Source organism: Pelobates fuscus, chromosome 12 (genome assembly GCF_036172605.1).
Source record: "Pelobates fuscus isolate aPelFus1 chromosome 12, aPelFus1.pri, whole genome shotgun sequence".
NCBI classification, from domain to species: domain Eukaryota; kingdom Metazoa; phylum Chordata; class Amphibia; order Anura; family Pelobatidae; genus Pelobates; species Pelobates fuscus.
This window is the reverse complement of record NC_086328.1, coordinates 16515026-16527885: the sequence shown is the minus strand read 5'-3', so window position 1 is coordinate 16527885 and position 12860 is coordinate 16515026. Positions and strand designations below refer to the sequence as shown.

General features: G+C 41.0%; 1 protein-coding gene across 1 annotated transcript in view; it reads right to left on the bottom strand.

Moving 5' to 3' along the window:
- Positions 1-12860, bottom strand: part of CEP89 (centrosomal protein 89) — a 96341-nt gene that overhangs the window by 28330 nt on the left and 55151 nt on the right. The window contains exons 16-17 of the mRNA XM_063438469.1: positions 9578-9719; positions 2717-2806 (exon numbers count right to left, since the gene is read on the bottom strand). Of these exons, the coding sequence (XP_063294539.1) occupies positions 2717-2806; positions 9578-9719 (232 nt within the window). The remainder of the gene's footprint in view (positions 1-2716; positions 2807-9577; positions 9720-12860) is intronic.

Genomic DNA, 12860 nt, shown 5'->3' with positions numbered 1-12860 from the left:
TATTCCTCTGCCTCCAACATTCTCTCTCGGATCCTTTGCCGAATCACTACTGACTGACAGATTTACAGTTGTACAGACACTGCTGTGGGGAATTCATTAAGAACAAGTCATGTTATACAGCCCACCACTCGCGGCCTATCATTGGGTACTCACACTGTCCAAAATACTTATTCAGATAATTCGTAAGGGAAAATCTTAATTATGATGTCGAAGGTAGCGGGGGGTTGGAAGGGTCTGGGTGCTGGTCATTCCCCTGGCGGTTTTACAAATATCTTGAAAATGGTATGACAAATAAACAAAAATGAATAACACCCATAGCACCACAACGACAAGCTGTAGCCGTTAGCGTAACACATTAAGGATTCTCTTGCTATCCCTTCTTAAATCTCTGTAATGGTGGAGTCTGATTGAGAGATCTCACAAACCACTGTAATAATTGTAAGTGTGCACGTGGCAGCTCATTGTCAGATGGCCACGGAGCATGTATCCATAACCACATGGAGACATTTTTCTAGGACGCGCTAAAACAAAATCTGTTTATTATAATAAGGCTCAAGATGTCACATGGACGTTTTTCCAGGGCACCGCACTTTTGATTCTTACATCAAAGACCCCATAATAAGCAGTGGCCACTGCAAGCCACTGACAATCATAAACATGCTTCAGTTTGCCAGCACTGTACTAAATTAGAGTGAAGAGCAAACAGCGGCCCTGAGTGTTGTAAATCATTTTCCTGCCTGAAGGTGGGACTACCTTCTATTTGGCAATCCCACTGGCCATCAAATTAAATCACAACGATAAGATGTAACACTAACTAGAAGCAAGAGTAAAATCACTAGTGTGGAAACTAATTCAATTAACATATACCAAAGTAATGGGAAAAAACAAACAAAAAACACAAAACCACACAACAATCACCACTGAAACCAATAGATTATCCTCATAGAATTCTCCACATCTACCAGAATTGCCCCTTATAGAAGGACATGGTTATAAAGGGCAAATATATGTTATAGTATACAATTCAACCTTTTACAAAAACAACCTTGTACTGTTAATCCCAATCTGCCGAAGAAAATTGGAATTTACAATTCCAGCGAGACTGTAAACTCCTTTGAACAGAACTCTCTACACCTCTTGTGTCTGTCAACATTATATAGTCTGTCAATTACTTGCGGTTAGATTTCCCTATTCTATTATTGTAAATGGCTGCCACATGTTAGTGCAATAATATTTATTAATTGTGAAGCTCTGAACAAGAGAACTCTGTTATACACACAGAGCGTGAAACGGTAGATATGACAACATGACATAACATACAAGAGCGCCGTTCCTGTTCTTGTGAGCTTACAGTCTATTAGAGGATGAGGTGATATGACAGCAAAGAATAGAAAGACAAGTTTTAGATACCCATGCGAGATGTTGGTTAAAGCAGGAGCGATGGAATGTACAGTGAGGGAAGAAAATATTTGATCCCCTGCTGATTTTGAACATTTGCCCACTGACAAAGAAATGATCAGTCTATCATTTTAATGGTAGGTGTATTTTAACAGTGAGAGACAGAATAACAAAGAAAAAAATCCAGAAAAACGCATGTCAAAAAAGTTATACATTGATTTACATGTCAATGAGTGAAATAAGTATTTGACCCCTTCGACTTAGTACTTATTGGCAACATCCTTGTTGGCAATCACAGAGGTCAGACGTTTCTTGTAGTTGGCCACCAGGTTTGCACACATCTCAGGAGGGATTTTGTCCCACTCCTCTTTGCAGATCCTCTCTTTAAGTCGTTAAGGTTTCGAGGCCGACGTTTGGCAACTCGTACCTTCGGCTCCCACCACAGATTTTCTAGGCCACTCCAAGAACTTAATGTGCTTCTTCTTGAGCTACTCATTTGTTGCCTTAGTGTTTTGGGTCATTGTCATGCTGGAATACCCATCCAGGGGGAACCTATTAACACGAGTTTGTTTTCCTGGCACTATAGTGCTCCTTTGACAAGATCCTCCCGTGTAGTTCTGGGCTGATTCCTCGCCGTTCTCATGATCATTGAAACTCCACAAGTCGAGATTTTGCATGGAGCACCAGACCAAGGGGGACTGACAGTTATTTTGTGTTTCTTTCATTTGCGAATAATCCCACCAACTGTTGTAACCTTCTCACTAAACTGCTTGGCGATAGTCTTGTAACCCATTCCAGCCTTGTGTAGGTCTACAATCTTGTCCCTGACATCCTTGGACAGCTCTTTGGTCTTGGCCATGGTGGAGAGTTTGGAATCTGATTGATTGCTTCTGTGGACAGGTGTCTTTTATACAGGTAACGAGCTGAGATTAGAATTACTCCCTTTAAGAGAGTGCTCCTAATCTCAGCTTGTTACCTGTATAAAAGACACCTGGGAGCCAGAAATCTTGCTAATTGATAGGGGATCAAATACCTGTTTCATTCATTGACATGCAAATCAATTTATAACTTTTTTGACATGCGTTTTTTTCTGGATTTTTTTGTTGTTGTTATTCTGTCTCTCACCGCTAAAATACACCTACCATTGTCAGTGGGCAAACGTTCAAAATCAGCAGGGGATCAAATACTTTTTTTCCATCACTGTAACTAGTCATGTTTAGAATAATGTATAATATGACATATGGAGTTAAGTGGTACACATCTCAGAGTATAATTTTTAAAAGGTGCACATAACATTAACAAATGTATATTGTCTTACCTTAACCATCTCTTGTAGCCTTCCCAAGCGTACGTTTCCTTCCACCATCTTGTTTAAGACGCCATTCTTTTCCGTTTCTAAGCCATGGGCCTGCATATAACATGTGGTACATATAAATTCTTTATTTACAAAACAACATTTTTTATTGGTAGCGCTGTCTGGCTCATCAGACATGTCCAGCAAGTGGAACGATCTACTTTCTTCTACATTTCTGCATTGGCAATATCAAATTTGTACAGATGTGCACAATGTTGAACTGGCTAAGCCTGTCTCAGTAATGCACTTTGATTCTTATAAACAGGGATAACACGGCTACAATCAGCAAGTGAAAAGCTAGCAACATTTTATTTATCAGCATGTGTGCTCTGTGCGGCTGATCAAATATCAACAAATAAAGAACACTTGCTTATGGGGCTATATCAAGTAAGCGGTATATTACCATTATGTAAGGGTCACAGTTTAAAGTATTCTACCAAAAACATTTTCTCCCCGGAATAAGTGACTTGTATTGGCTTAATTTCCCAGAAAATTTGAGTTCACAGAGAAAAAATAAACTGATTGAGTATTGACCTCGCTGCTTCCATTGACGTCATTCAATGCACCAGGAAAGGCTATACCCAACATGAAAAACTTACAATATAATAAAAAAAAACAAAAAACAGAATACTAAAACATATCACTGGGCCTTATATTGACCAGACTCAACATTTATAGAATAGTATTAGACAGACCATACAGAGAGTATGAAAATCGATAAGGCAAGCTAAGGTTCAGGGATAAAGAAAGGAGAATAGTCATAAACAAGCCAAGGTCAAATATATCGAGAAACCGCAATAGGAAATGCACTCTGGGATAACCACAAAGGGAAACCACGACACAGCACAGAGAAAAAGCCAAAAGAAGCTTATAGAGCCTTAGAAGGGCAGTAATTGGTTAGTTGCTGTTACACGACACCAGAACGTGTGTGCGTGAAGAATGCGTGATGACACACGCATGTTCGCATTAGTTATTGGATGCAGGGCGCTGTGGCCACATAAAGGTGCTGATTGCCAGCGGCCGGAGGAGATTGTGTTTACAAGGGACGGAGGTGGTAGCGGCACAAACGGAAGGAAAATAACTAATGAGCTAATTAGCATTAATTAATACTACATTCTCCATTTACTATTCTTAGTGCATGGCATTGTTTTTTTCTGGTAGTCCATGACAAACATGAGACAGACAGATCAGAAGACAGATGTCAAGATGCTATTAAGACTGAGTTGCAACCGTCCGAACGATTGCGTGCACAAATGCAAGGGGCGGTACATGATCTCCGAACTCAGAGCGCATCGCGTCTCCCAGGCATGCACGATCGTTCCATGCCGCAGGACAGCCCCATGAGTGTAGCGTAAGGAACTCTGGTGACTGACAGCCTATAACCTATAAACCCTGGTGACTGACAGCCTATAACACCAATAGGGTATTATGGTGGCATGTCATATTAGATGTGTCTTTGGATTGGCACCCTATTTAAACTGAACAGCTGGGTTGTATTGCTCAGTTGTTCTGAGCTACTTTCCTGCAAAACTACCTTTGTTATTTCTGCTCTCCTGGATTTACCCGACTTCTGGCTAGCCCCTCCGATTCTGAACTTTGCTGCCTGGGTTTGAGACCTTTGTACTGCCTGACCTTGCCTTTGCCTTGCCCCTGCAGGATCTTTCCGCCTTGGATTTTAGTTTATTATTTTTTGTCTACCACTACTACTACAAGTACTGCACGGGTTTCATATTACTAACGGGACAGATACTGGGACACAGTAAAGGGGACAGTTCATCTCTATTAGCCTCAGTGACCTTTACCATAGAACAACCTTTCTTTCTCTTATCATTATGTTACTTTGCCAACCACTCGAATGTTACATTATCACATGTACTAGCATAAATAGATTCCTCAAGGTTATTTCAGAGAATCCACATGAATTAATAAAAATAAAAAGAAGAGTTCCATCTGGAATGGAGCATATACATTAACGATAATGGCTTGAAAAACATCCATTTGTGTTCCACCAGTCCTTTAATGGTTGGCTCGGAAATCAGGACCTATTCAGTTTAGTGACATTAAAGAGGGAAGATTGCTTTTGATGTTTATGTCTAAATGGCAGGGCAACGTCAAAGCCAAAACGGAACGTAAATAATTCATTCCTTGATTTTCATTACAGAGATCAAACACAAAAAAACGGCTGGAAAAAAAACCTTTTTTGAAGACATCATGGGTGCTGAAATGTAAATGATGACGCTGTGGAGAAGTGAAATTCCTCTATAAACAGGTCGCAGCTGTAGATGTTGATTTGTACTCTGACACGAGAACCAGGGAGGAGTTTCTACCCATTAGGAATACATTTTACTCGCAGGTGGAGAGCTGAAATTTAGATATCTGATGTCACTATCCAAAAAAAAACCCCAATATATTGAACAAATGTAGCTGAATCCAGAGTAGCTCTAATTAAGGGGTGTCAGATCCCGTCCCCCCAGATGGTGTTGGATTATAATTACCATATTCTCTGCCTATCTATTGTATTAAAAGATTTATGGAAGTTTGGTATATTCATTTACTGTAAGGGTTTTCTGTAGGATTTTACCAGACCTGTCATTCGCCAAAATCAACAGAGTGGAAAATTGTGTCAATAGGTCGGGTGGTGGGGAGGGGGGTTCAACTCATGGCTTAGAGATGCATTTATTTCATATTGAATTAAACTTGTATCACTGAACGGATACTTTTTTTTTTTTACTAGTTTGTCAGCACGGATTCACCTTCTACAAGGACAGTCATTTGGGGACATGATTAACATGTCTAAAAATAAAAGAACAAAACCCGCACACTGACGCAGTCTGCCTGCATCCGACGATGATGGTAGACATTGGATTTGGAAGAAGTAATGTCAGAGTGCAGGTTTATTAAAAAAAATAAAAAATCTTAAAAAGATGCAAAAAGCTGTGACAAATAATGATAGAAATGAATTACCGAAAGTGAACAGGCAGTTTTATATACTGGGTCCTATAGCTTCATCCCAAGTTTGACCACTTGCCTCTCTGAAATTTCTCCCACCTAACGAATACTACTGTAAATTGCGAGCAACTTTTTCCTATGACGCACCACAAAGCATCTTCCCATGATTCCCTACATGCATGTGTTTTCCTGTACAGAGCATGCAATGAATGATGGGGCACTTTTAGTTTGTATGAACATGCAAAGCTGGGTCAAGCACACATATGTGTTTAATACAATTTAGAAATCAGTTAAAACATTTATTTGCTATCAGATTAGGTAGTTGTATGACACGAAGCCCACGTCTTGATAAGCAGTACTGCCCAAATCTCATAAGATTTGGTGGAGCAGATAGAACTGGAAATGCTAAGATGTGCAACGATTGAGCTTTGGCTTACTGCCTTCTAAAACCCTATTTTTGCTGTAGTCTGTATGGATAAAATTTCTAAAACCTATCATCACGTGAAGACGATCTAAGAAAATATGGGCTTTGCTGGCTGGTGGCTTCTGAGATATTGGGGGACTATCTGACCCAAGGCCTGAACAGACCCGCTCCTAAGATGGTAGCTGCACCTGTAGAGGAATCTCCATCCTCTGAGGAGCAGGTGATGGATGCACGGCAACTCCTCATCGGGCCTTTACCGCCCTTCCTCGAATAAGGAAGATACAATTCCTTCCGCGAAGAGAGATATTAAGGCTCTTCTTAGAAAGCTGAAGGAACTATTGGCGACAAAGGTAGGGAAGGTCCGAGAAGAGGTGTGCACACTTGGGACGCATGGCGGCTGTGGAAAGACAGCTTAAGGACCTTAGTTTATACCGCTCGAAAATACCAACAACCTATCTAGTCTCCAGAGAACTTGTGAGGCTGTGAAGGCCATAATGGTGACCTGTGAGGATGGCAGTTGCCGCAAACACATTATGATCTGAAGCATTCTTGACATACCCACTGTGGATGAATTGCCAGATTAAATTAATCGTATATAAATTGCCATGCTAATGCACAAATCAACTGCCACCATTCCTGTAAATGGAATCTTTAGGGTCTCTATCCTACCTACAGCAAAGTCCAAAGGAATGTGATCGCTCAGCTGTTTACATTGCAGGGTTAATCCAACCTCTAGTGGCTGTCTTCCTGATAGCCGCTAGAGGCGCTTCTGCGACGTTGGATGCGAAATTCGCATTGAGAAATGCTTTCCTATGAACTGTTCTAATGCGTGCGCTCCACTCGGGAGCTGACGTTGGCGGGGGAGGAGAGGCCACCAGCGCCAAGGGAGCCCGGCGCTGGTTTAAGGTAAGTGGCTGAAGGGGTTTTAATCCTTTCAATCCTGCGGGAGGGGGAGCCTGAGGGTGAGGGTCCCCCAAGGATGATATACTGTCAGGAAAACGGGTTTGTTTTCCTGATACTATAGTGATCCTTTAAACTATACCTTCAAATGATTTCATTTTACATACATCTTCATCAAGCCACATATAAATTTGGTTGGTGCAATTCGAGTGCTCCTATGTCACCCAGGCACCAGTGTCTACAAATTCTTGTCTGTATATTCCTAACACACCAGGTTTGCTTTATTTTATACTGATTTGATGTCAGGCAACTGCCCCATTTATTGATGAATCATGTAACTTCTATAGTGTGCAGTTTTTAATCATCTAATACTAATAGTAGAGACGTACTGGATACTGCACTCACCAAATAACCTAGGTGCTCTGAAGCCAGGGTTGATAACAGTTCAGCCCCTCCGGGATAACAAAAATCGACCCTACTGGGTCTTTATCAAGCTTGTCTTAAAGACATGTAATTTGCAATATAAACAGAATAATGAGTATTTAAGCAGGGATACACAGAAATACAAGACTTTGTAAGCCTTGCAGTCTGGCAGGACACTTCTGCCAGTTATACAAAATCAATCTGCACAAAGCACTGTGCGTGTCAGCAAGCTGCAACATGACAGCTTTGTCAAAAGTCATCTCCGAATCCCAAGTGTGCATTGTGCGAGTTTTATACTCACAAGCCTTGTATAGAGGGCATCTTTTTGGCTGCTAGGTGATCTTAAAATAGACATCACAGCACAAATATCCCAGCAAATCAACCACCCTGTCAGACATGAGGCTAGGAAGACTTGTAGCTTGTGGCACAGAAATCTCTACCATCAATCTGCAAAGTCAGAATTTATCAAACACGCTTAACCCTTCCACCTATCTAGGACACAATCTGTAGAGGCTCACTCAGCTGGACGACTACATTCAATGGCATTGTGCGGTCTTTGTAAAATGACATTTACATCATACAAAACATTTCTAAAAAGCAATCAAATGTCAACACAGATAACAATGCGGTTTATAAACTAACAAGTGAATTGCGCAAACAGAAAACAAAAGGGTTTATTCGCTAAACACCAAACTGTAGAGATTTAGGCACAACTAAAAATAATCTGCTGTAGTCATATCTTGGCTATATTGCACTGCAATTTTCAGGAAACTACCATTTGCCAGTTATGTAATGTTGCAAGTCAATGACACATCAATTCAATTTTCCCCAATAAAAATAAAAGTTACTTGCGCACAATCCAAAATCCCTACGCACATTTAAATAACGGGAGGTTTTTTAGCAACACTCCAATGGCCATTTAAGTGTAATTACCTGCCACGTCAAGGCAAAACCTTTCAGGTGAGTCCTATGCTAACAATTCACCTTGCAGCTAAAAAATTTCTAATGAGACAGAGAGGGGTATATTTCTGAATCCATACACGCTTATTAATCCCTAATAGGGAACACATGTCGTGTGTGGCAGCACTGCAACATGGCTGTGTAATATTGTATTGGGGCTGAGGAATATTGTAGTCATTGCTGCTGCCCAGGAGTAGTGGGAGTTTGAGCCCAGGGCTTAATTTTGTATGTTTTCATTTGCCATTGCCTAAGGATTCAAAGTGCCACCGTTAAATACTAGATATAGAACAGCAGTACCAGGTACTCCAACAGGTAAGTAATGGGAGTTGTATTCCACACAAGTATCAGGCAATAGTTTCTATCAGAGGAGCCTTAATCATTGCCTGTCCCTTGTGTAGAATAAAACTCCCATCACTCACCTGTTGGAGGGCCTGGCACTGCGGTTTCATTTATATGTTGCCAAAAGTAGGCCAAAATGATCCAAGTTAGAAATATAGTAAACTTGGGAAATTCTTCCAAAGTCAGACATTTTAGCGATTAATCAAATTCATTGTGTAGTGAAAAAACACCACTTGCTACAGGAGACATTAACACAACATTGTGTATGTACTTAGACATGTTTGGCAAGTCACAAATCAACAGACAAACAAACAAACCACACACTCACCACCAACAAATCACATCTATCCATTTACTTGGGGACCACAAACCTAGTAGTTTTAGTGTATTGCGCTGTATTATGAAGACATAACAGCAGTTTGTTTTTTTACAGCTTGGAAAAACCATAAATAAGAATATATGGACACACAAAGTAGTAAACTCACTAATCATATATTAAACACTATATTCAGCTAATTTCTTTGAGGGAGAAACTTAGAAAAACAAAATTCTTAGAAACCGTGATAGAGAGAATTTATATCAATTACAAAGAGAGCAAATACTGCTTCTATGTGCTTGGGTAGAAAACACAAATAAATTAAACATATCAAAGACACACAATACGAGTCATTTAGCAGGAAAAAAGTACCACATATCTGTAAGGTAGGTATATAAAATAGACTCAAAATACAAGTTAGCAGCTGCAGACTACAAACAAGCCCTGTGGCAAATGCTATCCAAATAGAACCCATTCTCATGAGCCGTATATTTTTATAGAAATAGAGCCTCACAATTTGAATGAGTTCATCTCTCTCTCCAGATATGGTCTCTGCCAGAGTGACGAGGTTGGCCAAATACTGATGAGCTGCGACCTCTTTGTCCATCGCATCTTCCAGCTGGTTCTTCAACTGCCCAACCTTTCTCTGTAATTTTCTGTAAAAATAAATGTGTTTTTTTTTTTTTACTTCTTGCTCAACTCTGTGGAAAATGCAGGTAGAAAAGTATGAAATTAAACAGTACTGAATTTTCTTTGTATCAGAAGATCACGGGACAAACGGTGTGGAGACCAGAAGACATTGATGACAGTTAAATAACAGAGAGGTCCCCAACACAAGGTCAACAGTGATGGCTATATGGCCAGACAAACCTCATTAGCTAAATAACTTGGCACCACCCATGGAAAGTGTAAGGAGTAGGACATAATAGAAAGACTACAGGGACACTCCAGGCTCCAATACAACTTTAATTCATTTGCAAAGTAAATTTTTTCATGTGCAAATCTTTATAGTTTTGTATTAAAAAAAACATAAATTTTACTTACCGTAAATTTCTTTTTCCTGAAGATTAGAGGCAGTGCTTATACCACAGGGATATCCAATCTGGAGGGAAAAAACAGGCAGGCAAATCTCCAAACATTTAAACCCTCCCCTAATTACCTCCTTTCCCATAAGTAGCAGCTCCTCCTGATCATACCCAGAAAATACATAAGCCAAATAGCTGCAAAATTACTGAGTTTATTAGAAAAAAGGGGCGGGAATGTAGCACTGCCTCTAATCTTCAGGAAAAAGAAATTTACGGTAAGTAAAATTTATGTTTTTCCCTTCAGATTAGAGGCAGTGCTTATACCACAGGGATATAATAAAGCAGATCCTGAGGGCGGGTTCATTTCACTACAGCTTGAAGCACCTTGCGCCCAAAAGCAGCATCCTCCGAGGCCAGTATGTCCAACTTGTAGTGTCTCGAGAAAGTATGGAGAGAGGACCAAGTAGCAGCTGAACAAATCTGAGAGGGAGATGCAGCTGCTCGGAGAGCCCAAGACGTCGAAACCGCTCTAGTAGAGTGGGCCTTTATAGGGCCTGGATGTTCCATGCCATTCTTGGAATAAGCCAACAGAATACAATCCTTCAGCCATCTAGCCAGAGAACTCTTCGAAACCTTCCTGCCTTTCCTAGTGCCTCTGAATAGGACAAAAAGACTATTATCCTTCCTGAAGGATTCCGTAGATTTTAGGTATTGTAACAGACATCTCTTTACGTCTAGGCAGTGAAATTTGCTTTCCAAGGCATTAGATGGATTCTGACAAAAAGTCGGTAAGACCACTTCCTGGTTGACGTTCGAAACCGAAAAAACTTTAGGTATAAAAGAAGGATCGAGCTTTAGAACCACCTTGTCCTGATGGAAAACTAAAAAAGGAAAATTCGCCCGAAGAGCTTGAATCTCACAAATTCTTTTAGCTGATGTAATAGCCACCAAAAAGACAGTTTTTAACGAAATAATCTTCAGGGAAGCTTCCTCCAATGGTTCAAAGGGCGGCTCACAAAGCGCTGAAAGAACCAAGTTAAGATCCCAGGGAGGATAGGTTTCCCTAACATAGGGCACCAAACGAGTTAGAGCTCTGAAGAACCTCGAAATCAGAATATTAGAGGCCAAGCATCTGAGGGAGAAGAAACTGATAGCAGAAACCTGCAATTTCAATGAAGCAGGTTTAAGACCTTTAGCAAATCCCATCTGAAGGAAACTTAGAATCTTCTGGATGGATGCGGAAACAGGGTTGATTTTAAATCTACAACACCACTGACAGAATATCTTCCAAATTCTAGCGTAGATCTTTGAAGTAGATTCCTTGTTAGTTGCCAACAGGATATTTATCACTTCAGTATCCAGACCGTTGCTCTCTAGAATCTGGCGTTCAGAAACCAGGCCGTCAAATGGAATCTTCGAAGGGTCGGCAGAGGCACCATGGCGTCCTCTAGTATTTCTCTTGAAAGTGGGAGCTTCCAAAATGTGGCCCCTGGAAAATTCAGGAGAACCGAGAACCAACTTCTTCTTGGCCACCATGGAAGGATAAGGATAATACGTACACTTTCCAGTCTTACTTTTTGAAGTATTCTGGGAATAAGCACTACTGGCGGAAAGGCATAAGCCAGATTGAACTTCCCTGGAACTGACAGGGCATCTATGATATCCGGCCTGTCTGTTGGATTTAGGGATGCAAAACGTCTTGTCTTCCTGTTCATTCTGGAAGCCATCAGATCTATCTCCGGAACACCGAAGCGGTCTGTGATGAACTTGAAAGTTCTGCATGACAGGGACCAATCTGCTTGTTTCAAATGATGCCTGCTCAGGGCATCTGCCACCACATTGAATTTCCCTAAAATGTGAACTGCTGAAATTGACATCAGGTGCACTTCTGACCACAGCATGATCATTGAACAAAGGCTTTCTAACTTTGTTGATCTCGTACCTCCCTGTCTGTTCAAATATGCCACTGTCGTTCGATTGTCTGAGCGGATTTGAATATGTCGATCTTTGATAAGCATCTGAAATGCCAAGAGTGCCATCCACACGGCCTTTAATTCCCTGAAGTTCGAGGAATTTTTCATATCCTTCTCTTGCCAGGACCCCTGCTTCTTGATGTCTCCCAGATGGGCCCCCCAGCCCAGGGCAGAGGCGTCTGTCGTAATTATAGTGAAGGACTTCATCCGGAATGAGAGACCCTCGTGCAGGAATCGAGAAGATGTCCACCACTGCAGACTTCTCAAAGTTAGCTTGTTGAACCTCATAAGCCCATCCAGGCCGAGTTCCTGTCGATTCCAGACTTGCAGAATGTTTCTTTGTAGAGGTCTCATTCTGGATTTTGCCCAACCGACTGCCGGGATTGAGGCTGTAAACAGACCCAGTAAGCCCATGGCTTCTCTGATTGAAAACACAATTTTTCTTCTGAGATTCCGAATTAATCGCTTGATTTTTAGTTTCTTCTCTTCTGGCAGGAATATCTTCATTGCGATAGAATCCAAAATCAGACCCAGGAACTGGATCCTTTGAACTGGCACTAGTTCCGATTTGTTGAAATTTATTAGCCAGCCATGCTTTTCTAGCGATTCTATCGCTGTCCCCAGGTCTAGCTGTAGTTGACCTTGGGACTCTGCAATCAACAGCCAGTCGTCCAAATATGGAATGACAGAGATGCCCATACCTCTTAGAAAAGCTGAAACGACTACTAGCAGCTTTGTGAATACCCTGGGTGCTGATGACAGGCCGAAAGGTAATGCTCTGAATTGGTAATGTTTGATT